Genomic DNA, 27,451 nt, shown 5'->3' on the forward strand with positions numbered 1-27,451 from the left:
TGTATTACCTCTAAGGGTGCCATCTATGAGACTTCTTCTACATAGTAAGAACCTTGGTCTTCACAACTCCTTATCCTAACCCAGATACTCATTTCTGCTGATTCTTTCTGCTGATAACTTAACTCTTTCAACCAGTTGCCAATCAGAACATCTTTGAATATACCTATGACCTGTAAACCATCCCTCTTTTCTCTCATCTCCTCTTTGAGTTGTCCCACCTTTCTGGACCAAACCAATATATACCTCACAAGTATTGATTGATGTCTTATGTCTCCCTAAAACATAAAATCAAGCTGTAACCCAACCACCTTGGGCACATATTCTGAGGACCCCTTGAGGCTGTGTCATGGGTCATGGTCCTTACATTTGGCTTAGAATAAATCTCTTAGAGTATTTTACAATTTGGCTTTTTAGTCAACAGTGGGTATATGTGGTCTCTTGTTGACCAAAATGTTGTTATGTAATGCATGACTGTAGTTACTTTTTCTTTAATAGCCTCCAATTTATTTAAGCATTTTAATTTAAAACTTGTTAATTAAGGGTACTTACGTTGAAGCAATGATCCAATTATTATGCCATGCCTCTGTTAAATATTAAGAGAATCATGCCATGTGTTTTAAATATTTATTCCTTTAAGTGTGCTAGTGAGAGAGCAAAGAACTTGCTGATCAAACATAAATTTCTACTGTTCACCTTTACGTGTTTTTCTTTCTTTGCTAGAAATAGAAAATGATGAGGTTTTGCTGTAACGCACTATGGTAAGAGACATTATATAAATATTTATAAAATGGATGATTACAAAAAAAGGAGATTAAAACAAAACAAGAGCTTAGTGGCCATTTTGTGTAAAGATAAATATGAAATTTTTGAAATTCAACTCTTGAGGCAGAGGTGGGTTGATGTTTCTCCTTGTCAGGTAGCAGAATCTATTGGTATTTCTTTTTTTTTTTTTTTTTTTTTGAGACGGAGTCTCACTCTGTCACCCAGGCTGGAGTGCAGTGGCGCGATCTCGGCTCGCTGCAAGCTCTGCCTCCCGGGTTCACACCATTCTCCTGCCTCAGCCTCTCCGAGTAGCTGGGACTACAGGTGCCCATCACCACGCCTGGCTAATTTTTTGTGTATTTACTGGAGACAGGGTTTCACCGTGGTCTCGATCTCCTGACCTCGTGATCTGCCCGCCTTGGCCTCCCGAAGTGCTGGGATTACAAGCGTGAGCCACCGCACCTGGCCTTCTATTGGTATTTCTATTCCTGTTTTTGATTTGAGATTAAACTAACAGACTGTATTCCTTAGTTGCTGATACCTTTCATGTTCATGTGCTGATAAAAACCCAGACCTCTGTCCATCTAACCATTGTGTCTCTGAGAACATTTCACAGTTCTTTGTTACTTCCCACATCAAGTCCTAACTATCTAGCTAAGCATTCCAGACCCTGGTCATTTGGTGAAACCCACCTTTCTAATCTTAGTTTTAATTTCTTCCCTCTCTAGTAATTTTTATCTGCTCACTACCTTCTAAATATTGCCATGGGCATGCTTGTTTCTAAGCTTTTGATGACTTCTTTTCTCTCTAGAATACACTTCTGTGAATCTCCATTCTTTCTGCAAAGTACTTCCCCTGGATTGTAGCCCTGAGGTGTTTCCTTCCTCTAAACTCCTATATTATTACTATTTCACTTGTAGTGTGGCCCCTCATAATGTCAGTACCAGCCTCACATTCCTATTTAAAGTCTTGGAGGACAGTTGCCATGTCTCCTGGTATACTTCTCTCCTCTTCTTCACCCTTTCTCTTTTCTCTGGTGCCATTTGGTATCCAGTAAGTATATATTGGCTGATAATATTGTTTTGAAATATAACCATGGAACTGGTGATTTTCTGTTACTACCTTTCAGGAGGGCCTCTGGGAGCCGGTTCTCTGTTCTCCTGTGTATTATTCCACCTTCACTTGCCCATTGGATGTATAATTAGAAATTTTATACTGAGAGCTACTGTAGACTGAATTGTTCCCCACCTCCTAATTCATATGTTGAGGTCCTAACCCCTAGTGTGATGGTATTTAGAATTAGGGACTTGGGGAGTAATTAAATTTAGATGAGGGCCAGGCATGGTATAAACTCAGGAGGCTAAGGCAGGAGGATCACTTGAGCCCAGGAGTTCTAGGCTGCAGTGAGTTATGATTGCACCACTGCACTCTCTAGCCTGGTTGACAGAGCAAGACCCTGTCTCTTAAAAACAAAAACAAGTTAAAAACAATTTAGATGAGGTCATGAGGGTGGAGTCCTCAGGATGAGATTAGTGCCCACATAAGAAGAGACAGGAGAGACCTTCCCTTCCTCCCCCTTCCTGCCGGCCATGTAAGGACACAGAGAGAAGGCTATTTGCAAACCAGGAAGAGAACCCTCACCAGAATGTGACCATACTGGCAGATTAAGGACCTCCAGTCTCCAAAACTAGGAGAATTTCTGTTGTTTAAGCCACTCTATGATATTTTGTTGTGGCAGTTCAAGCTGACTAATGTAAGATCAGAGTCTTAAATCTTACTTTTGGAAAGTAACCCTTATGTTCAGCAGTATTTAAGTTTTTAATACATACTCATACCTTTTCTAGTTGCTATGGGTAATGTATAAGGTCACCAAAGTTTAGAAGCTAAAGAGACTTTAAAAGATCATTCCAGATGCCAAAGGTATCAGGGAAGGAAGTATGGTAAATTGGGCTTGAGCTGTTCTAGTTATGTATTCCATGCCCACTATTCTTCCACCCTTATCTCCTTGTACATTCAAAACCTCCATTATGTAGCGAGACATTCTTATTAGGGTACTTCTCTAACCTGAGTTTCAAAATATGTTTTTGTGACTGGTTCCTCATCTGTGAGTGGTGATGGTTTCATTTTTCTCCCTGGACTTTGGGACTCAACCATCTTTTGGACTGTATTCCTGACCTTTTGTTGCTTTCTTTGGCTTAGAAGAATTTATTTCTAATATAACTCAGCTCCTCTTTTCTCTTTCCTTTGGATTGATGTATGAGTGTTTGGAGGATCACCCATCTCTTTTTTCATGTTTCAGCAAAAGTAATGATCATCTTCCTTCTCTCCTCTCTCTTTGACAGTATTGTCGTGAAGATTCATTGTTCCTTGAAGCTGCTTAAATTGCATTTTTAGTATTCACAAACACCTTTTTTTTTTTTTTTTTTTTGAGACGGAGTCTCACTCTCAGCAGGCTGGAGTGCAGTGGCGCGATCTCAGCTCACTGCAACCTTTGCCTCCCAGGTTCAAGAGATTCTCCTGTTTCAGCCTCCCTGAGTAGCTGGGACTACAGGCATGTGCCACTACACCCAGCTAGTTTTCATATTTTTGGTAGAGACAGGGTTTCACCATGTTGGCTAGGATGGTCTTGATCTCTTGACCTCATGATCCGCCCACCTCGGCCTCCCAAAGTGCTGGGATTACAGGTGTGAGCCACCACACCTGGCCCACTTTTTTTTTATCCTTTATGTGGCTTAACCATCTCCTTGTGTTACCTCCACTTTGCTTTTTTTTTTCCTCCACTTCTTGAACGTACTTTTGTCACAATTATATGCCTCAATGTCATTTTCCCCATAGAATGCTAATTTCCTGAGGACAATTTGTGTAATTTATCTCTGCATCATCAGTGCTCAACATAAAAGCTGGTGAACTGATAGAAATAAGAAATTGATGGAAGTTGACTGAACTAATCCATAGTTCCAAATCTGCAGAGTTTCACATATTTAGACTATTTTCCAGATAATCAAGGTTTTTTTATACCTTCCTCTCCCATATCAGGATTATTGTGTGTACATTATAGGAAATTGTATGGCCATGACCATCTCTTTGACAGTTAATACAGATGCCATACATTCATTATTCACCTAAACAGCCTAACTCTTTTGGTCTTATTCATAATGTGGCCAGTGTGATGTTGGGTGACTGTTGATTGAAAGAATCTTTGGAGCAGATCTATAAACTGAAGCTGTGTATCCTTGAACAAAGAACCCTGCTCTACTCTTGGTCTAATGGTACTCACTTATTGTCCTGAAGCAAATACCATCTGTAGTATGCTGTTCTAGATGTGGCATCATTAATTGGCAAGCAGGGCATGTATATTTTTGATATGATCAAAGTGGTTCGTTGTTGGCTCAAATGTGCCAGTGCCTGTAATACTTGTTTAAGACTGATTGACAGGTCTCAGATTCTTGTGTGTTTAAAGAACTTGTTTTCTATATTTGAACTCCATATTTTGAGTGATAAGAGATGTGTCAAAGGAATTGAGAATTACTTAAATGGAAATCATTCTAACTTCTGATAAATGATGCCAAGGCAAGTCATATTTCCAGTTGTCTGCATTAAAAAATAATCTCAAGTTTGTGGGTTAAGTATTTATAGATAGCTCAATAATTTTGATGCCTTCTACGCACCAAAGTGGCTAAGAAAACATGGTCAGAATTAAGGATGCTTCTCTCTTTCAGAGTAGCATTCTGTAAGTGTCATACTTACAGAATGTTTTAATATCTGACCTTTCAGTGGTAACTACATTTAGTCAAATATCCCTTAAATAGCTAAAATTGAAAATGTTCCTTCACTGAATGAAATTACCCTGGTATTTCACATATTTCAAAGTCGGGGTTGAAGTAATTTTAACTTTGTGGAACATGACTCTGAATTGGGTAGTAGACTGGGGCTTAGTTGTCTGAAGCCTTTGGATTTCATTCTTCAGTACAGGGTACTCTCAGTTCTGGTGGTTCTTTCTTTGGGGTTCAAGGCCATTATTGCAAAGTAAGAGCTTTAAAAGGATTATGAATAAGGTGTAGACCTAAGGGAGGAATTTCCACCTTTGCAAGTGGGAGACAGGGAACCTGTAGAAGGTGAAATTTGAGGTGACTCTGCAAAGGTGAATGTGTATTTTCCAGGTTGTTAGAGTGGAATTAAGACAGTGATACATTCTTCTTTTTTTTTGTTTTTTGAGACGGAGTCTCGCTCTGTCACCCAGGCTGGAGTGCCGTGGTGCGATCTCGGCTCACTGCAAGCTCCGCCTCCTGGGTTCATGCCATTCTCCTGCCTCAGCCTCCCGAGTAGCTGGGACTACAGGCATCCGCCACCACGCCCAGCTAATCTTCTGTGTTTTTAGTAGAGACAGGGTTTCACTGTGTTAACCAGGAAGGTCTCAATCTCCTGACCTCGTGATCCACCCGCCTCAGCCTCCCAAAGTGCTGGGATTACTGGCGTGAGCCACCGTGCCTGGCCACATTATTCTTATGGAACAGGGCATCACCAAAGGGTGAGGAACATTTACCATGGACTTTTTGTCTTCATATATATTGTGTTAATTATCTAGTAGTATCTTGGGAATAGGGGAGTGGAGAGGAAAGAATGGATGGTGAGATGCAATAGGAGCAAATTATTTGGCAGGTTTAGCCAAAGGACCAATGGACCAAAGGAAAAAGAATGGAGTGTCTTTCAGGGGAGTGTCTTTGTGGTGACTGACTTTGGAGTTCAGAGTATTTAGGGAACTAAATGAACCAGAAGGATGATGGTAAATCGGATGTCATGGACCAGATATGTGGATAAGGTATGAGTGTCTGTGCATATGGTTTAACAATAAATAATTTATACCTTGAGTTTGTTTTGTTAATAATAGACTTCTTAGTCTCTGGGAACCATGACAGGGTATATTTCAAAATGATAGTGTATACTTCTTTCTTAAACAAGCTCTGTTTCTCTGTTTGAGTAGCTTTGTTTTATTCACCTTCTCTAGAACTTGTTTATTTGGCTATAATTCCTAATGTTTTTCATTTAATAGGATCATGATATATTAGGATAGATGAATACTTAATGGATATTTTTCATCTATCCACTCAAGACATGAAGTTCTTGTTAACCACATAAGAGGTTCGTTTGATTGCTGGGCTAGGTATCAACCCAATGACCACAACCAAGGAGATTTAGTAAGATTTAGTATTTAGTAAAGGGATTTTATTGCTTGTAACAAGTAAGGAGAACACCAGTTATAGTTCTCAAAGCAGTGTCTCCCGGAGCTGGGGACTGGGTCAGGTTTTGTAAGCATAGGGTAATGAGGTGTGATCTGACTGGATCTTGCAATGAAGTGATGCCGGGAGGCCTGATCTTACTGGATCCTGCCTTGGGATGATGCCAGAGCTCCATCTGATTGGATCCTGGATCCTGTTGTGTGGTGTTCACTTCTTAATTCATCCTGCTCTTAGATTCCCCCTGTGGTTGCATGCTTGGTTCATCTGGGCATGCTCAGGTTACATGAGCTGAGGGTCCATGGCAACTGAAAACGCACAACTTTGTTACCCAGAAGTTGAACCATGTTGTTCTGGTGCGGCTATACTTCCACAACATTCTTGTCATTTGGTTGCCCAGTCTTTATTTTATACTTCGATTAAGATGAATTTCATTATTTCCGTGGGCAGCTATTAAATCTTAACACTTCAGCCTTTTTTTTAAGCTTAATTTATAGCAAGGAAAAAATCATATTAAAACTAATTAAAATGGAATAATGCATACCACTAAATATACCTTTAGAATGGCTAAAATTACAAAGACTAATCATACCAAGTATTGGTTAGGATGTGGAAGAACTAGAACTCTCATACGCCGCTGGTGGATGTACGATAGTATAACAACTTTGGAAAACAGTTTGGCAAAATTTTAAAACATGAAACATACACCTATCAGACAGTCCAGCCTTTCTAAACTTAGATAATGAAAAAATATACTCCTGCAAAGATTTCTACATGAATATGCATATCAGTTTTATTTGTAATAGTCCCAAACTGGAAACAATCTATACGTCCATTTGCAGGTGAATGGATAGACAAAATGTGGTATATCTAAACAATGGCCATTCAGCTCACAATAAAAAGGAATGAACTACTGATCCGTGCTAAGCATGGATGAATCTCAGCTCTATTGTGTTAAGTAAAAGAAGGCAGATTCAAAAGGCTACACATTATAACATTTGCATTTATATAATATTCTAGAAAATGCAAACAATCTGTAGTCAAAGAAAGCAGATCAGTGGTTGCCTGGAGTTTCATCTCAGAGGAAAAGAATTAAATGCCCTATGGGGTAATCTAAAAATCTGATTTCATTTTACTGATGTGGAAAAAAATTAATATATTACTCAGGACACTTTTCGTTGCTCAGTGGCAGATATGTGTGTGAGTTCTACCCTAATCATATAGAGGGAATTTCTTACAGAAAATAGCAGGTTTGTCACTGCTTCGAGTTGCCTGGGAACCAACTTTTCAGTGTCCTGTACACATAGTGAGTGATGCAAAATCTTTGGGTGGGGTGGGGATCTTGTTACTGACTCTTTCCTTCGAATAAGTTCTATGAGGTGAAATCACCTGGACAGATGCTGTAAACATTTTTAGGGTTCTATTGCAGATTGCTACATTTCCCTGCAGTTAGGTTATACCGAAATATGTTCCCGCCAGCAGTCTGAGAGTTTATCATTATATCGCATCACCAACATTGGCTGTTGTTATTTGAAAATTCACTGCCACTTAGATTTCTAGAAAATGGAAATTTATCAATTTAGTTTGTATTTTTCTGGTTACTAATGAGGCTGTTTACTCTTGAGAATTGTTAGTTTATATGCTTTGCCAGTATATGTGTAAAGTTCTAAATTGATTTGTAATTAAAAAGTTCATTGTTTACAAGCAGAAATAACGTTGATCAGGGGTGGCTCATGTGGGCTCAAAATCAGAAGAATTAAGTCGCTACCAAGTCAAATTTAACACTTACCAGTCTTCCTATTATTAAATGAAATACTGTGATTTGCTTTTAGGGAGACATTCACTTTCACACTCAATATTTTAAATCTGAAATTTTTTTCATTTGCTTGTGCACTTGTTTTGATCTTTAAGTTACTTAAAAGCTTAATTAGAAGGTGTTTTTACCAAGTTTTAAGAGTATATATATTCTGGCACAAGACAGGGATGCCCTCTCTCACCGCTCCTATTCAACATAGTGCTGGAAGTTCTGGCCAGAGCAATCAGGCAGGAGAAGGAAATAAAAGGTATTCAATTAGGAAAAGAGGAAGTCAAATTGTCCCTGTTTGCAGATGACATGATTGTATATCTAGAAAACCCCATTGTCTCAGCCCAAAATCTCCTTAAGCTGATTAGCAACTTCAGCGAAGTCTCAGGATACAAAATTAATGTACAAAAATCACAAGCATTCTTGTACACCAATAACAGACAAACAGAGAGCCAAATCATGAGTGAACTCCCATTCACAATTGCTTCAAAGAGAATAAAATACCTAGGAATCCAACTTACAAGGGATGTGAAGGACATCTTCAAGGAGAACTACAAACCACTGCTCAATGAAATAAAAGAGGATACAAACAAATGGAAGAACATTCCATGCTCATGGGTTGGAAGAATCAATATCGTGAAAATGGCCATATTGCCCAAGGTAATTTATAGATTCAATGCCATCCCCATCAAAGCTACCAATGACTTTCTTCACAGAATTGGAAAAAACTACTTTAAAGTTCATATGGAACCAAAAAAGAGCCCGCATCGCCAAGTCAATCCTAAGCCAAAAGAACAAAGCTGGAGGCATCACGCTACCTGACTTTAAACTATACTACAAGGCTACAGTAACCAAAACAGCATGGTACTGGTACCACAACAGAGACATAGATCAATGGAACAGAACAGAGCCCTCAGAAATGATGCCGCATAGCTACAACTATCTGATCTTTGACAAACCTGACAAAAACAAGAAATGAGGAAAGGATTCCCTATTTAATAAATGGTGCTGGGAAAACTGGCTAGCCATATGTAGAAAGCTGCAACTGGATCCCTTCCTTACACCTTATACAAAAATTAATTCAAGATGGATTAAAGACTTATATGTTAGACCTAAAACCATTAAAATCCTACAAGAAAACCTAGGCGATACCATTCAGGACATAGGTGTGGGCAAGGACTTCATGTCTAAAACACCAAAAGCAATGGCAACAAAAGCCAAAATCGACAAATGGGATCTCATTAAACTAAAGAGCTTCTGCACAGCAAAAGAAACTATCATCAGAATGAACAGGCAACCTACAGAATGGGAGAAAATTTTTGCAACCTACTCATCTGACAAAGGGCTAATATCCAGAATCTACAATGAACTCAAACAAATTTACAAGAAAAAAACAAACAACCCCATCAAAAAGTGGGCAGAGGACATGAACAGACACTTCTCAAAAGAAGACATTTATGCAGCCAGAAAACACATGAAGAAATGCTCATCATCACTGGCCATCAGAGAAATGCAAATCAAAACCACAGTGAGATACCATCTCACACCAGTTAGAATGGCCATCATTAAAAAATCGGGAAACAACAGGTGCTGGAGAGGATGTGGAGAAATAGGAACACTTTTACACTGTTGGTGGGACTGTAAACTAGTTCAACCATTGTGGAAGTCAGTGTGGCGATTCCTCAGGGATCTAGAACTAGAAATACCATTTGACCCAGCCATCCCATTACTGGGTATATACCCAAAGGACTATAAATCATGCTGCTATAAAGACACATGCACACGTATGTTTATTGCGGCACTATTCACAATAGCAAAGAGTTGGAACCAACCCAAATGTCCAACAACGATAGACTGGATTAAGAAAATGTGGCATATATACACCATGGAATACTATGCAGCCATAAAAAATGATGAGTTCGTGTCCTTTGTAGGGACATGGATGAAACTGGAGAACATCATTCTCAGTAAACTATCGCAAGGACAAAAAACCAAACACCGCATGTTCTCTCTCATAGGTGGGAATTGAACAATGAGAACTCATGGACACAGGAAGGGGAACATCACAATCCGGGGACTGTTGTGGGGTGGGGGGAGGGGGGAGGGACAGCATTGGGAGATACACCTATTGCTAAATGACGAGTTAACGGGTGCAGGAAATCAACATGGCACATAGTTACATATGTAAAAAACCTGCACATTGTGCACATGTACCCTAAAACCCTAAAGTATAATAATAAAAAATAAATAAATAAATAAATAAAAAAATAAAATAAAATAAAATGTTACTTACATAAGGAACTCTTACAGATCCGTAAGGAAAACCCAAACAACTCAGAATGAAATTGGGCAAATGACATGAACAGGTGGTTCTCAGAAGAACACCAAATGCCCAGTAGCCATATGAAAAGACCCTTGATTTCTTTAGTAACACAAATAAGGGAAATGTGAAGTAAGACAATATGGTACCATTTTATAACCATCAACTTGGCAAAGCATTTAAAAGTCTGATCAATACCAGATCCTGGTGCTGGGCCAGGGAATAGGGAGCTGTCCTCCAGGGTGGAAGGCATAGAAAGTCTGGACACAACTTCTTATTTGAAGAGTGACAAATGTCTGCTAGTCTGTGGGCTTATCTTTCAGTTTCCCATTTATGGTGTTTTAGGTTCAGAAATTTTTCATTTTAATGCAGTAAATATGTATCAGTCTTCTCATTTATAGTTTGTGTGTTTTGTGTCTTCTAAGGGAAAATTGTATTTTGCTTCTACAAAGTTGTAAAGATATGACATGGAAGCGGGGCAAGGAAGTGCTGGGAAAGGCAGGGTGTATCTCTGGCTAGGGCTCCACCCCTGGGCCTATACCTAAGGACCCAGGTGAGGAGAGGAATTCCTGTCTTCCTACCCAAATGTTGCATTTCTCAAGACCACCCTGTCCTGCCACACCCCCATCCTGTGCCTATAAAACCCCTGAGGCCTTAGCGGGCAGAGACACAAGCAGCTGGACGTCCAGAGGAGCACATCAGCAGAAGAACACACAAGCGGGATGTTGAGAGGAGCGCATTGGTTGAAGAGCACGCCAACAGGCGCCGGCAGACACCGGCACGCTGGTAGGCCATCGACTGGTAGAACAACGCAGAGTTTGGCCTGGGAGGTTGGAGGAGAGGCCGGGCTGCCGAGCGGCCAGACTTCAGGGGAAAACCGTCTCCTTTCAGGCTCCCCCATCTGCTGAGAGCTACTTCCACTCAATAAAACCTTGCAGTAATTCTCCAAGCCCAGGTGTGATCTGATTCAAGGCAAGAAACCCTAGGATACAGAAAGCCCTTTGTCCTTGCAATAAAGCAGGGGGTCTGATTGAGCTGACTAACACAAGCCACCTACAGATGGCTAAGCTAAAAGAGCATCCTGTAACATACCCCCACTGGGGCTTGAGAAGCTTAAACATTCACCCCTAGATGCTGCCATGGGGTCAGGAGCACCACAGCCTACCCGTCTGCATGCTCCTCCTAGGGGTTTGAACAGCCGGGCACCGAAGAAGTGAGCTGCACTCCCATCACATGCCCTGTGAAGGAGATAAGGGAACTTTTCCAGTTTCAATATTCTCTGTATGTGATTCTAAAGTTTTAAAGTTTTGCTTTTTACATTGTCTTCACTTTTCCTCAAGAAAAAAATTCTCACTGGACTGTGAGAAGAATTTATTCCTTGATATTGTGACAGATACTGAAGTTCTTATCTTGCCAGAAAAAAAATTACACGAAAATGAGTCCCCTGAACCTACTGATTTCCCATTTTCTTTCCTTAGCTCCTGTCCAGCCCTTGACCCTGTTGCATTAGTGGAATCTACTATCCCAGATTGGATATAGAAAGAGCAGTGGTGATGGAATAATTAGAGAAGAAACTCTGGCGGGGTGGTAATGTCCAGCAGAAGAATGGTTGGCGGGTTCTGGAGGTGGCAGCACTGCACGCAGGCCAGGCTTGGGGTCAGACACCAGCCAGCCAGCTCTGCCACACGTTCATTAGCTTGGTGTGTTACCACACTTTCTTCATCTGTAAAGTGTGGATCATAGTCACACCTCTGATTTCGATGATGGTTTTGAGAATTATATGAACGAATACATGTAAAATATGTAACATAAGGCTTAGTAAACATTAGTTGTTATCAGAAGGTGGATCAAGCTAAGAGTCCAACTGAACATGTTTACTACACTTCCTGAAGAACTATTATTTTTGAATTTATGCATATGTTTGGCTTTAATAATGTTCAATTGTATATGGGGTAGGCAAACTGAAAGGGAGGTAGGGGAGAATAAAGGAAAAACGAAGGGGAAAAAAAGAGAAGCTTCTGCAACACACCCATTCTTACACCCATTTTGCTGCCTCCCCACCCCTCAGCTCCTGTGTTTATTTGGGAGGAGTGGGTAGCTTTTATCACATACACAAATAGTGTTTTAAGAACATTATTAAGCTTGAGTAATTAGGTGTGCGAAGTCGATCCCAGTGCAGGTCTAGTGAGTTGACTTCAGAAATGTCTTTTCGACATAGCAACATTGCAACATGGCTTGTAAGATGCTTCTTTTGAAAAGTTTTGAGAGACTTCTTGGAAAATGATTTAATGGGGATTGATAAAGCAGTGTTTTTACACTGGAGAGCATTATAACAATAATTTCTGTGGTGGAAGTAGAGCCAAATTTGTGAAGTGTTAAGTGGTTGTTCTTCATCATATGTTGGAAAAATAAATTAGGCATTTTCTCTTTGGTTAATAACTTGGTCTCAGTTATTTAAATTATTTGTACTACCCACCCTTTATAGGTAAGTGACTTTACTAATGTGGAAAACAAGGGCTTTTCTCTCTTAAACGTTTAGATTTTAGATAAATAGAATGCATTAGCATTGCTGCAGCTATCATTAAATCAAAAATAAAAGTGAGAAAAATAAGAACACACCTTTACTCCTAACAGATTTTTCCTTTATCATTGACGGTATCATTTACTTGTATATTGAGAACTTAAACAGGGATATTTATGGGCCCTGCTGAGATGTTCAAAAAGCTCTGCAGCCTTCATGGATCTGCTATATGTTTGGCTTTCTTTAGCTGCTTTTATTAGTGGAGTTTGTCCTCAAAGGCGTGGCATAGCAGATCCTTAGGATTAGTATAGCCTAAGGATCTGAGCCTAAGGATCTAAGACTGAATTTTACAGAATATTAACATACTTATAATTTCCTTTTTAGTTATATGGTCTCAGGGATGACAACCCCATTTCTGTTGCCTTACTCTTAGAGAAAAAAAGTTCATTACACTCCCTAGGGAATGTTCTCTGGGAAAAAAGGAAGAATTTTGTTTTCTGGAACTGTAGTGTTAGATGTCCTGTGGACTAGGAATCTTAAGGGTATGGCCAACTACTAGAGGATGCTGTATTTTTTTACCAAACCCATTTGGATACTAAAACATCAGTGTTTATTTCTAGGCTAAATTGTCATTTAAAATAGTTCAGATCAATTTGGTTATATGATGTATGAAAATGTCTGTTTTGTGAATGGAAGGGATTGTCCCTTCTCCACGGAGTTCTGGCTCCGCAGACAGCACTGAACTGTTCCTAGCAAGGTCCTGCCAGTGGGACAGCCCTTTTGATTATTAGGCAGCTTATCTTTTTAAGTCCTTGTTTCTTTTTTGGTGTGGTCTACTGGGCCAGACAAGGTGAAGTCTCGTACTCTTTTTTAATCTAAATACTGGGCCCAAGAAAAAGTCATTCTTTGGCTAGTTGCAAAGACTGTGTTTCCAGACTCCTGATGAATATTATGTCTTCAGAAGGTCTGTTCTCTTCTACCCTCAGTGTTTTCTTCCATTTCTGTGACGTTTTATCCTCCATCATCTGCCTCCATTATTCCCTGTGTATCCTCTTGATGCTTCTTTTAGCTGGTTCTTTCCTTTGCTGGTTCTTTATATTGCCATCATCCTTGTTCACGTCTTTATTGAATCAAACCTGGGCTATTGCAGTAAAACCCAACTGATCTCCCTGCCTTGTGTCTCCCCTAATCCCTTTTTCACACAGCTGCCCAAGTAATCTTCCCAAAGCAGTGCTGGGATTTTGTTATTCCCCCTCTGAAAACACTCGACTGACTCCTTGATGCCCGTGGAATAAAACAGCTCTTCTGGGCAGCACTCAGGACTTCTGCTTTCTGTCGTTAACAGCGGTCCCCTGCATTGCGCCTACACTGTATCCAGACTTCGTCCTTTGGCCCTTGTTCGAATGCACTTTCTTGTCTTTGCATACGCAAATTATTGGTGTCATCTTCTCTGTGACACGGCCCTTGATGACTCCATGCAGAAGAGTATGTGTTTGGTATTCATTTAGTAATTTCTTCTTACTCCTTCAGCAAACAGTCTCAAAGGATGTGCTAGGGATATTACATTAATAAAACACAGACCCTGCTCTTAAGTCAAGTCACTTGTGGAACTTGCCATATAAACAATGGCTTGTAATATAATGTGTTAAAGTATAAAATAGAGTTGTGTTCTAAGTACTGGGGTCACAGACTCTACACAAACACCTTGTGTTCAGGCCATGTTTTTTTTTTTTAATTCTTTTTATATCATGTTGGGTGTTTGGTACTATTAGTTGCTTTTTTGTTAAGTGCAGTTATTGAATTGTTCTGCATTATTCCCTTGCAATAATCCAGTGACTTGGTCATTCTGCTTTTCTTTCTCTATCACTCTTTCTTTTGTATCTTTGTTGGATATATGTATAAGCAAGGAAAATATTTACTTGGTTTAAGAACAAATAATTTTTAAATCATATTTCACACATTATATGTCACCATTTTGAAAACTTAGTTGTCTTTCATTTCAGATTACTTATATATGGAAAGAAAAGTTTATTCTCTTTAACAACGGTATTCCAGTAAAGTGAATTGTTTCACAGTGGTATCAGAACCAAATGCAGTGTTTGGTGTATAGCAGGTGCTTAGCAATTCTTCATTGACAGTGTGAATACTAGAAAGAGAAACTTTGTTGGCTCCTTATGCCATTGCTCAGACTGGTTTTGATTTATATAGGAAGGTCCCATTAGTTTCCTGTCTTACCTGCCAAATTTAGTATTGTAAACAACCATTCAAGACATCTTGGGGAGACCACAGTGCAACTTGTCCAAGGTGTTGATCTGAACTGTTAGAGAAATTTAACTTTCTCTTAGTAGCAGTAGGATGTGGGCATTGCAAGCTCTGGGGAAAATGAGCTCCAACTCTAGATTTGCTGTTCATCCACCTCACTGTACAGGACAACTGCAGGATTTGTAGCATCCTGGAAGGTGACTATCTTAAACTTAAACGGTATTTCAGTGATCTGTAAGCTTAATAAGGGCAAGGATCACATTTGTTTTGTGTACCATTATGTATCTGGTATCCAGCACAGTCTCTGGCATGAGAATAAAAGAGATAATTTGTACCAAAAGCCTGTTTTTTTCCTTTTATTGAAGTAATGTTTTGAACATTTCCCAGATTGTGAATAACTGTCTTGAGTACATAGTCACTGTCTGGTGCTGTGTGCAAGCCAGGCTTCTACCATTGTCCATGGGCTTGTGGCAGGCACAGGCAGACGATGAAGTTTAACAAAAGGAAAACAGCTCAAGGAATCAGCAGTATGCCAGCCTCTTAGGAGGCAAACCCTTCAAATCCTCCCTGTGCTTTTAAAGGTTGTTAGGATTTAGAAAACCAACGTCTATCTAATAAGTCTTCTGTAGGCGGAAAGGCCGTTCCGTGCCCCTGCCTCTGTTGAGGTTCTACCGTCCTGGTGGGTGCAACAGGGGGGTGAATATCCGAGCCTTTGACCTGTCAGCCATGCACACGGGGCTGTTGGTCTCAGGCACAGAGTAGAGACAGTAGCCTAGGGTTTTAGGGGTCAAATGAAGTTGCAAATGGTCATTGCCTATGGTCTCATAAGTTTACAGCATATAAATGCTCTTCTGGGGGAGGTGGTTAAAAACTCTTGATTAGAGGAAAAGTTAAGGAAAAAGGTAGGGATATTTTAATGAATAAGCAGAGACTGATTTATAAACATTATCATAAATACAGACAATTTAAGCTCCATTGTTAAACAGGGATGACATGGATGGGCAAAATTATTTTCTTTCCAAACAAGATGACTCTTCCTCAAAATTTCTTTCTGTTCTTCACATTCTCAGATGATTTTTATTTTTTTTAGATTATTTCCAAGATGTTAGAGTTTAATCAAGGACGTTTATATTCTAATAGAGTAATTTGTTTTTAGGTCATTAGAATGGAAGTTTAAGTGGCTAAAGTTTCCTAACAAGTTTCCTAACAAATTTAGTTTTTTCAGTCTATGTTAGAAGTTAGAGAATATTAGGGCTCTACGGAGATACATATAAATGGTGCAGTCTGTGTATCTTAAAGTAATGATTTTATATTATTCACTTTAATTTTGTAGCATCAGGGCACAGCCCTAATGAACCATAAAGCTACTTGAAGCACTGCAGCTAGTTTGAAATCACTGGGAAGGAATCATCTGCAGTTCAATTGACTGTGATATTTGGGGAGCATTTGTGCACTCTTGTATTAGGAGTATAACAGTCATCATCTCAAATAGTAGACATGTAATTGTTTCATATTATTAAAATAGCAATATTTGTATGACTAATTTTTAGCTACTATGTAACTTAAATAAATACGTTTCGCTTAGAAAGCAGCATTGCTTATACATATAAATAGAGGTGAACTTTTAAAAGTATAAATTTATAGTAGATAATCAGTAGTTGTTTTTGGAATAAAAGGATATTTCAACCACATTTTCATGCAGTGTATTAAATGTAACATAACCCGGCCATGCCACATTTTATCACTTACCCCTTCTGCTTATCAATTGCTGCCTTTTGAATTTCCTAATTATTTCTCAAGTTGGAATGAATTGTTACTGATAAAGCATATTTTCCATTATTTTAAAGCAGCTTCTGTTAAAATCTGGATTGTCTTGAAAGAGCTTCAACTTAATATAGTCATTCAGTTTTAAAGGCGTAGAGTCATCTTTAAAACGTCATAAGAAGACATTTTTTGCATACTCATGTTAATTCTGAAATACAGTTAGTGTCACGGGGACATGATTGCCACATGTGGACTGTCAGCTCTTCATCAGCTACTCGAATCTGATCAAATCTTTGCAGTCGAGTATTGAAAACCTTGGGTCCCAAAAGAACAGGGGCATGTCAGAAGTTAACTCTTTCCATTGAACTTAATTGAGGCTTTATCATCCTTTAAATTTTTTCTTATTTTTAAGAAAATAACATTTTAACAAAACTCTGCCTCTGTTTTTATTCCGCTCTTTAGTTGTCTTTTTATAGAGCTTTTGTTTATTTATGTATTTACCTGTTTTCTCGTTGCATGAGATGTGCTTCAGACTCTGAATGATTGTGGTTCTTGTTCCCTCGGGAGCTTCATTGAGCTTTTCTATGCCAGATGCTGAGTTTAAAGTAGATTTCTGCTCTCATGGGCTCACAATTAAGTGCCAGAGACAGGCAGCAAAGTGAGTTATTGTTCTGAAACAGGAATGCTTGGATAGAGACTGATGTGGGAACACACAAGAGGGGTATGCCATCCTGCAAAAAGGAAGTTAGGGGCCTTCCCATAGGAGGTGATGCTTGCATTGAATCTTTTAGAAAGAGCAGGAATTTGCCAAGTGGTGGGCGACAGAGGCTATGCATGGCCTATTCTAAGCCAAATATATAGAGTTAAAGAAAACATTTCAAGAACCAGGATGTTTAGAATCTTGTGAATCTTTTGGGTCTGGCTGGAAATGAACCTGAAGAGAGAGGTGGAGCCACACAATGAAAAATGGCTTTATCAGTAGGACGACTTTATATTTTACTATTCGAATGAGGATGAAAGGGCAGCTCTTAAAAATTATACCTGGACAGCAGTGACAGACACTGACAAGGGCAAACTGGGATGTATGGTTGTTCTGTTTAAAAGCCATATTAAGGAATTTACTTTAAACAGGGTAGCAACATGTGTAATTTGCTTTTAGAAGACTGACTTTGGGATTAGCAGTGTGGAAAATGGGGTGTTGGAGAAGACTAGTGTGTGTCGGGGGATGTGCTTGTGGGGCTTGTTTGGGGAAGTGGTGTCAATTAAGAGATCATCTGCTACAGCAGTGGGAAAAGGATGGATTTGAGAGGTATTAAGAGAGATAAAAGGATAGGACTTAGTGACTTTTGATTGCTTGTGTGGGGTGTGAGGGAGAAAAATTTCTCTGGGATGACTCTTAGTACTCTGGCTTAGATAGCTAAGTGGACTGAGGGTCATTAGGTGAAATTGAGAATACAGAAGAAGGCACTCGTTCTGGAATTGACAATTTGACGTAGAGCTGTAGAGTAGTTGTTGAATGTGAATATGCAGCTCTAAAGAGAGGCCTGAGCTGGATTGAAAATACCGCTGTTTAAGAGGCAGGCTGAGGATCTACAACCTGAAAGGATGACTGAGAAGTTGTGAGTAGAGGCCGGGTACAGTGGCTCATGCCTGTAATCCCAGCACTCTGGGAGGCCAAGGTGGATGGATCACCTGGGTTAGGAGTTGGAGACCACCCTGACCAACGTGGTGAAACCCTATCTCTACTAAAAATAACAAAAATGAGCTGGGTGTGGTGGCACATACCTCTAATCGCAGCTACTTGGGAGGCTGAGGCAGGAGAATTGCTTGAACCCGGGAGATGGAGGTTGCAGTAGGCCAAGATCGCGCCATTTCACTCCAGCCTGGGCAACAAGAGCAAAACTCTGTCTCAAAACAACAACAACAACAACAGTTGTGAGTAGAAAGGCAGGAACGAAATGAAGGAAGTGGGTGTAAATGGAAGCCAGTGGAGAAGAGTTTCAGGTGCCAGAAAGCCATGGGGACTGAAGGGCATCCACTGACTTTGAAGCTAAGAAGGCTTTGGTGACCTTTCCCCCAGCAATTTTGGTGGTGTCATTCAGGTAGAAGACCCATTTCTTGTCTACTAGTAAATGGACATAGGGAAGGAAAGGAAATAGGCAGCCGTTCCTTTGTATACCTTGGATGATTGGTTCCTCAGAAGTATCTTTTCTTATCAATTGGCAAAAATGGTAACTTGAGCAAGAGAATAGTGAGGCGTGTGTATATATATTTTCCACATCCATGCTCTTGAGGAACGAAGTACACCTGAGGCTAGCCAACCAGGCTTCGTTGGGTGAATGACTGTGATGCAATTTAAACGGTATTTGTAACACAAAAATTCTTTCTTTTTTATTTTGTAAGTCTGGTTCTGGATTCTTCCTAGGTACTTATCCAATTCTAAGTGTAATTATTAAAAAATCTACAACCCTCAAACTGTAAATATTTTAACTTGGTTTTGAATGAGAACAAAAGGGGGAAGGAAGATGAGTTGCTGCCCACACAGTGGCAACTCTCAGCTGTTCTGGGGCAGGAGAGCTAGGTCACCTGAGAAACTTGTGTACTTCAAGTACGGGAGTGGTGAACTAGACCAGAGAGTGGGTGGGTCTGATCCTTTTCACTATCTGTTCCTGGTATGAAAACATTAAATGGTTTTACTGTTTCAATGAAGGAAGTCCTCTCTTCTCACTTTTAAGTGAAAGCCAGCAGCCTGTCTGGTAATTAATATGATACATTTGCTAATGGGGACTGAAATTTTCAGCGTCTTAATTTTCATTTCTTTCATTTTACATTTAATGTTTACTTTTGCATTACTTTGTTTTAATTCTGAACTAGTTTTTCATCATATGTTTAGTAATCATTGTTTCTGTTTTTTATGTTGAACATTTAAAAATCTTCATTTACTTAACATTTATAACATATCCAGAATTTAATATTGCTGTGAAGTCAGACTAGGCATGTATTCATTATTTTTTCTTGTAGGATTTTTGTTCAGTCTCTTTCCTAATATTTGCGATGATTGTTCACTTGAGAGCTAAAGTCTTCTCCCCCATTTCCCTAAGGGGAAGCATATTGTAATAACTGTCATTAAATAATTTCCCCACAAATAGTGTGCAATGGGTTCATGTTTTTATAGCCTATTTTTGGTGGGAAGGAGTACTGATGTGCTAGGTAAGAATGATGGATTTCACTTTTGTCGTTGGGCCCATAAATAACAAAAACGTGACAAAAAATAAAAACATAACAATAGTTTACTTTTTTTTTACTCAACAGTGTTTATATAGCTCGTTGTTGTCAATGCTGAGGGAAAAGAAAGTTGGAAGGAAGCAGTGGTCAGCAGCGTCAGTTGTCACAAAGCAGTCAAGGATGGGAAGGCTGAAAGAATTCCCCGTTTGCTTCAGCCTCTGAAGTTCTTGGCAACCTTAGGGAGAGCAGTTGGCGATGGAAGGGTGGACAGCAGCCAGCTGCCATGCTACTCAGGAGTGACAGTGATGGGAGGCCCTGGAGCACTGAGTCGATGGCTGTCCTGGGGAACTGGCTGGAGCCCTTCCATCTTCCCTTTTGCGTTTACTGAACCTATATTGTGAGACTTTCAAGAGAGCTTCATGAAAGTTCTCCAACTTCAGGATTGCTTGTTTGATTAATATATTATCCATCTTGAATCAAAGAAGGGTTTAGTGCTGGAGAGGAAATCTTAGAGCAACTGAAAAGATTGGAGAGTTTATAGTTAAAGAATATACTGTTCTGGCCGGGCAGAACAGTGGCTCACACCTGTACAGTGGCTCACACCTGTAATCCCAGCACTTTGGGAGGCCGAGGTGGGAGGATCACCTGAGGTCAGGAGTTCGAGACCAGCCTGGCTAACATGGTGAAACCCCGTCTCTACTAAAAATACAAAAAAATTAGCTGGACATGGTGGTGCATGCCTGTAGTCCCAGCTACTCAGGAGGCTGAGGCAGAAGAATCCCTTCAACCAGCAGGCAGAGGTTGCAGTGAGCCGAGATCACACCACTGCACTCCAGCCTGTGCGACAGAGCGAGACTCTGTTTCAAAGAAAAAAAAAAATAATATACTGTTCTGGTTTTAAAATAAGTCAGTGAGAAAATAAGTATTTGTATTTGTTTTTGTTTTGTTTTGTTTTGTTTTGTTTTGTAGATGTATAGAAAACCTGCGATTAGGTGCGTTTTTCATAGGCTTCTTAAATCCAGATGGAGGTCTTGCTTCCCTCCTGGGTGTATCATCAGTGGAGAGTAAAATAAGCAGTAAAATGAGCTTTTCCCAAGTATGAAAGAACAGACGTTTGCGTTTCACACATGGAGTGTAAGTGTGGCGTGCTTGCTAACTGTGACTAAAGAGCATGAAGCTGCATAGGCAACCATGTGGATGTTGGGATTGCTAACTAGTGGGTCTCTGAGAGAACGAAAATGAAATCCTGGCTTCTATTTCTTATTCATTCCTCTCTGTGTCCATGGGGATGCAGCATTTTTGAAGGAATCAATTATCCATTTGTTAGTCAGAGGAGCCTTACAAATTATACATTAGCAGATTGATTTCTTGGGTTCACTGTTGGGGGACTGATAGCTTAAGGTGGGATGATGAGGAGTGTCAGGGGAAAAGAAGTTGCCACAAAGAATACCATTAAAAGCAGCTTTCAAAATGACCGTGAATTTATTCCTAATTGAAGAGCTGACATAATCCATACTAAGTGTATTTATTTCAGGCATCTTACAAGCATCTTACATTAGGTAATTGATTATCACATGAGGTGTACATGTTGGTAATTTTGCCTTTTCTTTAAATTTAAGAACTTGAGACCACCTGTAGTGGACTTAGATTTAGAAGGTATGTGCTGGTCCTTGCCCCCTCCTGCTTACTCAGACTTCTTTTTTTATTCCATTAAGGAAGCATTTTTGTATGTTCTATAGTGTCAGCTTGACATTATTGATTTTTGAACAAACTCACTTATATTGTCCAGAATTCCAAACATGTCTCCATTAGTAATAAAATTGTAGCTAATGGAAAATACAGCTGAGGCCATTTCTCTCTGGTCTTCTTTTCTCTGGTCCCTTTCTCTTTCCCACATTTATGCCAGTATTACATCTTTGCAAACACACACCCCAAATTGTATGTTTAGATGTGATGCTTTCTGCTCATTGCTGTTACGGTAAAAGGTTTAGGAAAATCAGTCGTTTTAGCTATGCAGAGTCTTGTACTGGAAGGTTTCCCTCTATGCTTGGGAATATATTGTACCCTTTCTCTCTTTCCTTTTTTTTTTTTTTTTCCTGTTGTTGCTGTTTGTTTCTTTGTTTTCAGTATATAGAAATGGCAGATGTACGTAAGGCATTTGTTTCTTTTATAGGATTATGGATGCCAGGCTAGTTGCATGCAACATTGACAGTTGTAATATTGAAATCCTCTTGTTTATTTGTTCTTTATTAAATGTTATGGAACTATTATGGTGTGCATAGCGATGGTACTCAGTTATCACTCAAAAATATGCGTGTAAGTTCCTGGAATCATGGTTTTAAATATTATATTTAATATCTGGTTTCTTTTTGTTTTTAGATTAATGAATTTGCTACCTTGCCATATTTTAAAAACTATCTTCTGATTAGAAACAAAATAAATATATTTTTTGTAGAAATCTAGTAAATCATAGAAAGGAGTAACCCAAACATTAATAACTTAGCACTCAGATATAACCAATGCTAATATTTGGGAGTATCGGCTTCCAGTCACATAGGTGATATACAAATACTGTAAGTATAGTAATACTTGGTTAACCTGGAGTTAACCGAACTTCAAGGTTTGAGAGCACAGTTCTCCCGACAGCCAAATCTACCCAAGACTTCTGACATACACTGCAAGTTGTGGGGATTCCCAAAACCACCCTCATGTTTCATGGGTAGGAGACTCACAGAACTCCCTGAAAGCTGTTATGTTCATGGTGCTTTATTACAGGGAAAGGATACAGGTCAAAAATCAGCCAAAGGAAGAGAGAACATACAGGCTACAGCATGGGATGGTTTCAAATGTAAAGCTTTCATTGTCCTCAGGATGTGCTACCCTCCTGGTATAGATGTGTGCTAACCAGAGAAGCTCACTTGAGCCTCAGTGTTCAGGATTTTTATGTAGACTCTATTACACAGGCATGATCGATTGAGGGTTATTCATGTGGTTAATCTCAGCTGCCAGGTTGACTAATACCACTCTGACCCAAAGCCCCCACCCACTACATGATTGGTCTTTTTGCTTTGTCCAGCTCCCACGCTAATACGATTGGGTATGGCAGGCCTACCCTAATGTCTGGTCTGGCCAGCCCCCTGACTTTAACCTAAGATGTTCCTGTCTGTTACACAGAAGCCAAGGGCAAGGGTTGGACCTCTCGTTGGACAAAGCCAAATACCTTACTACATAATACCTTTTTGTTAAGTTAATTTTTAAGAATTATCATTTAGATGCTTTGCTTTTAGAAATTTAGGTAATTTCTATTTCTTAGTATCTTACAAAAGAAACTTGTTGTGAAAAGGCTTTTGTGAAATAATCTTTTTGCTTCTTTTTGGTCATAATAGGTAATGTATATTTTAAGTAATTTTGATACACATTTTCAAATACCCTTCAGAAACATTTTCCAAATTTGAATTGTTACCAGCAGTGTAAGATGAGTATGCTTTTTTGTGCTTCTTTGCCAAAACTACTGTTTTAAAAAGTTTGCTATTTCCAAAGGTAAAATATGTTATTGTTTTGGTTTTCATTTTTTTTGTTTGACTCTTGTTCTTGTTTACCTATAATTTATGCACATTGACTGTTTACTTGGTTGGATTTTGGTGACTAAAAAATTCAAATTTCTTCAAAAACCACTCCAAAGAAAATTTTAAAATGTGTAATAAGGTACAAAGATGTTTGCAGTCTGCATGACATTGGGTAAATATCCTTAACCTGTAATTACTTCTTATAAATCAGTTTAAAACTTATGGACATCTCAAAAGTAAAATAGTTTCTGCTTCTGGATTCATTCTTAGAACTAATAGCTTAAGACTGCAGTTTTTACTGATGTATTAACTAGCTTTTCTCTCCAATTCTCTTTAAAGTGACCCAAGAAATGGAAAATATTTATACTTCCACTTTGAAACAGAGAAGGGAAGACTGTAGTAAATAATCAAGTACTAAATAATGTGATTGCATTGATTTTGGGGAGGCATAAATCAAGTATAATTTATAATAATTTAAAGGTAATTGCAAATAAGATAAAAGTAGATCAACAACATCTAATTCTTGGGTAGAAAAGAAAAAAGAATTTGAGTAACATAGCAAATAATAAAAAATGAAATGGGGAAACATAAAAACTATAAAATAATGTAGTAACTAAGCCAATGCTAAATGGATCAGATATTGTTACTATTGATTAAAGAAAAATAACCTCAGCTTTGAAGGACACATATTTTACAAAATGATGAAAGTGAAAAATGAAAATGTGAGCAAAATACACACTAAAAAGCCAAACAGAAATCAAGCATGTTGGCAGTAGAAATGTGATAAAAACTAGAATTTAGGGCAAAAGAGCATTAACCAGCAGAAGGCATAGTATATTGATTACATTTACAAGTTAAAAGGAAGATTGAGTATAATCATTATACCCCTTGATATGCCAAATTATAGGGCATCTAATATCTGGACCAAAATTCATTTGAAATTCAAGGATAAATGAACAAAACTACAATTGGAATATGAAGTTTTTAAAACTTGTTTTTAATCAGTCTTTGATAGATGAAGAAGAAAACAGTAAGTATATAGAGAAATTAAATAATATAAATAGCATGATTTTAAAATACATATTTTGAGCCTAAAATAGAGAATATGAATTATTTTGAAATTATATCTTAGGTTTACAAAGAGGAATTATTAAATTTCTAAAAATAGATATTATACAAACCACATTCACAGACCACAATACATCCACACTAGACTTTGTTAATAACTAGATTAATGGGCAAATACAGCATTACCATCCTTGGAAATGAAACAAAATGTTACTTTTCTCAAAAAGGAAATAATTATTGTAATTACACATTAACTTTTGTCCTTTGGTTTGTGACCAATGATAAAAGCATTTTATTATATGACTGACAAATGGGTCATTATAATTATTAGGCAGTATATTAATGTCTGGAAATTACAAGATGGTGAACAAAATTGTTCTAAAGTAAAAAGGGAAAAAATTAAGGAATAATAGTAAGAAATTAATAAAATAGAAAAATTTTAAAATAAAGCAAATTGATGAAAGTATTGTTTCTGCAAAGAGGCTAGTACAGCTGATAAACACCTGATAATGATAATCAAAGAAAAAAAGGAAACACAAGTACTTATACCTGTAAGATATCTGTATATTTGCAAATATGAAATAGGAAAAGTAATAGTACCTACCTTATAAAATTGATGTATTAAATGATGTATGTATAAAACTCATAGAATACAGCCTGATGTATAATGACCATATAGTAAATATTAACTTAGTAGTAATAGTTTTACTATTTATTCTTAGTAGTATTTATATGATCAGTATTATTAAAATAGTTAAAGAACAAAAAGTAAAATAAAAGATATTTTGATCACTAATGAATTTAAAATGTGCTATTTTTTTTTTTCTTGGAAAATATGAATGACCAGATTAGAATGAGAACATTTGAGTAGCTTGACAATTAAAGTGGAAAAAAATGAAAAAAAAAAATCTCAAAATTTAAGAAATAACCCATTAAAGATGTTGATCTCAGACATTTTCATGGGCCAGTTCTTTTTTATCTTCTTAAATTTGTAATGTTTATTTGTGAAATGTAACTTTACATAAAACGTGTAGTAAAACAGATTGTCACCATGCAAACAGTCACAAAACTACCACTCTGTTGAGAGTAAACCGTGTGACCCTTCCTGATGACAGTGTTCTCTCTTCCCCTCAGAGGTAACCACTATACTGACCTTTATAGTAATAACTCTCTGACTTCTCCGTTTTATTTTACAACCTGTGTGTGCACCCCCTACACACTCTGGTTTTGCCTATTTTTGTATGTTGTGTAAATGGAATCACACAATTATGTGTCAGGAATGAGGAAAGGATGCTTTCTGTGATTGCTGCTCCTTGAATAAAACTGTCAAAGGAATATTAAGACCTATCAGGGGAAACATATGAAACTTTATTTAGAGATACTGAAGAAGACCTAAATAAATGGAGAAATGTTCCATGTTTGCGGATTAGAAGATTCAATATTACAAAGATAACAAAGGGAGAGCTCTCAACATCTTACCATTAAGTGCAATATTTTCCTAACCATTCAGAAGATATTCTTTAAGAGACTGAGGAATTTTTCTGCTTGTGTGCTAAAAGTTTTCTTTTTTTAAATACCATGAATGGATATTGAGTCTCATCAAAAACTTTTTGTAGCCCTTGAGATAATTCTATGATTTTTCTCTTTTATGAATATAGAAAATCAGCGTTTATAGGTTAAATCAGCTTTGTATTTTTGGAATAAACTTGGATTTTCTCTATAGGCTGGCTTTGTTAATCGTTTCTTTAGGATTTTTTCATTTATGTTTGTGGGTAAGATTTACTTGTACTTTTTCTTTCTCCTAATATTCTTACTGAGTTTTATTATTATAAGGTTATCCTGGTCTGGTAAAATGGGTTGAGGAGCATTTTTTTTTTCTCTGGAAGAATTTATGTTGAATTGGAATTTTTTATTCTTTGAACATTCTCTCATGAAGTTAATATTCTAGTGAGTGAGTTTGAAAACAAATAGGTAAAAGATATACCAAGATAGTGGCAAGTGCTAAGGAGACAAAACAAAAGCAATGAGGAGTTATGAAATGTTTGGGTAAAATGTTGAACTTTTAGATTGGTTGGCCAGATCTCACTGAGAAGATGATTACCAGCACAGAGTAGGGAGAAAGGCATTCCAGGCACAGGGTGGACAAATGCAAAGGCCTTAAGGCTGGAGAAGCAGCAAAAGATCATCAGGACTGGAGTAGAGAGAACTGGGGGAGAGGGGATGAGGCCGGGCGCGGTGGCTCACGCTTGTAATCCCAGCACTTTGGGAGGTCGAGGCGGGCGGATCACGAGGTCAGGAGATCGAGACCACGGTGAAACCCCGTCTCTACTAAAAATACAAAAAAAAAATTAGCCGGGCGTGGTGGCGGGCGCCTGTAGTCCCAGCTACTCGGAGAGGCTGAGGCAGGAGAATGGCGTGAACCCGGGAGGCGGAGCTTGCAGTGAGCCGAGATCGTGCCACTGCACTCCAGCCTGGGCGACAGAGCGAGACTCCGTCTCAAAAAAAAAAAAAAAAAAAAGAAGTTGGAGGGAGGGCAAAGGCCAGATAATTTAGGACCGTCAGGTCATAGTAAAAATTTTGGCTTTTTTCTTGAGATAGGAGGCCATTGGAGGGTTTTAAGCAAAGGAATAACTCTTATCAACCTGTTAACATAGTGTCACTGTGCAGGCTTGCTGAGAATAGATTTCTAGTAGAGTTAGGGCAGGAGAAAGTCACCTAGTTAGGAGACCATTAGGGTAATCCGTATGAGAATGATGGACCAGGATAGCAGCTGTAGGGTTGGTGAAATGTGGTCCAAGTCTAAATAAATTTCATCAGAAGAGGTGATAGGAGTTGTGAAAGATTAGATATAGAGTGGACATAAAGACAGGAATCAAAAGTGGCTTGAAAGTTTTTACCCAGATCAACTAGAAAAAGGTAAGCAGA

General features: G+C 38.5%; 1 protein-coding gene across 3 annotated transcripts in view; it reads left to right on the forward strand.

The window, feature by feature from the left end:
- VPS41 (VPS41 subunit of HOPS complex) overlaps positions 1 to 27,451 on the forward strand; it is a 192,025-nt gene that overhangs the window by 56,168 nt on the left and 108,406 nt on the right. Inside the window, exon 1 of one of the 3 annotated variants that reach the window (XM_030795991.1) lies at positions 740 to 758. The exons of the other annotated variants lie outside the window; for them this stretch is intronic. Coding sequence (XP_030651851.1) covers positions 756 to 758 — 3 coding nt within the window. The 5' untranslated portion in view covers positions 740 to 755. Of the gene's footprint in view, positions 1 to 739; positions 759 to 27,451 lie in introns of those variants that run through there. 3 annotated transcript variants of the gene reach the window in all.

This window comes from Nomascus leucogenys, chromosome 17, assembly GCF_006542625.1.
Source record: "Nomascus leucogenys isolate Asia chromosome 17, Asia_NLE_v1, whole genome shotgun sequence".
Taxonomy (NCBI): Eukaryota; Metazoa; Chordata; class Mammalia; order Primates; family Hylobatidae; genus Nomascus; species Nomascus leucogenys.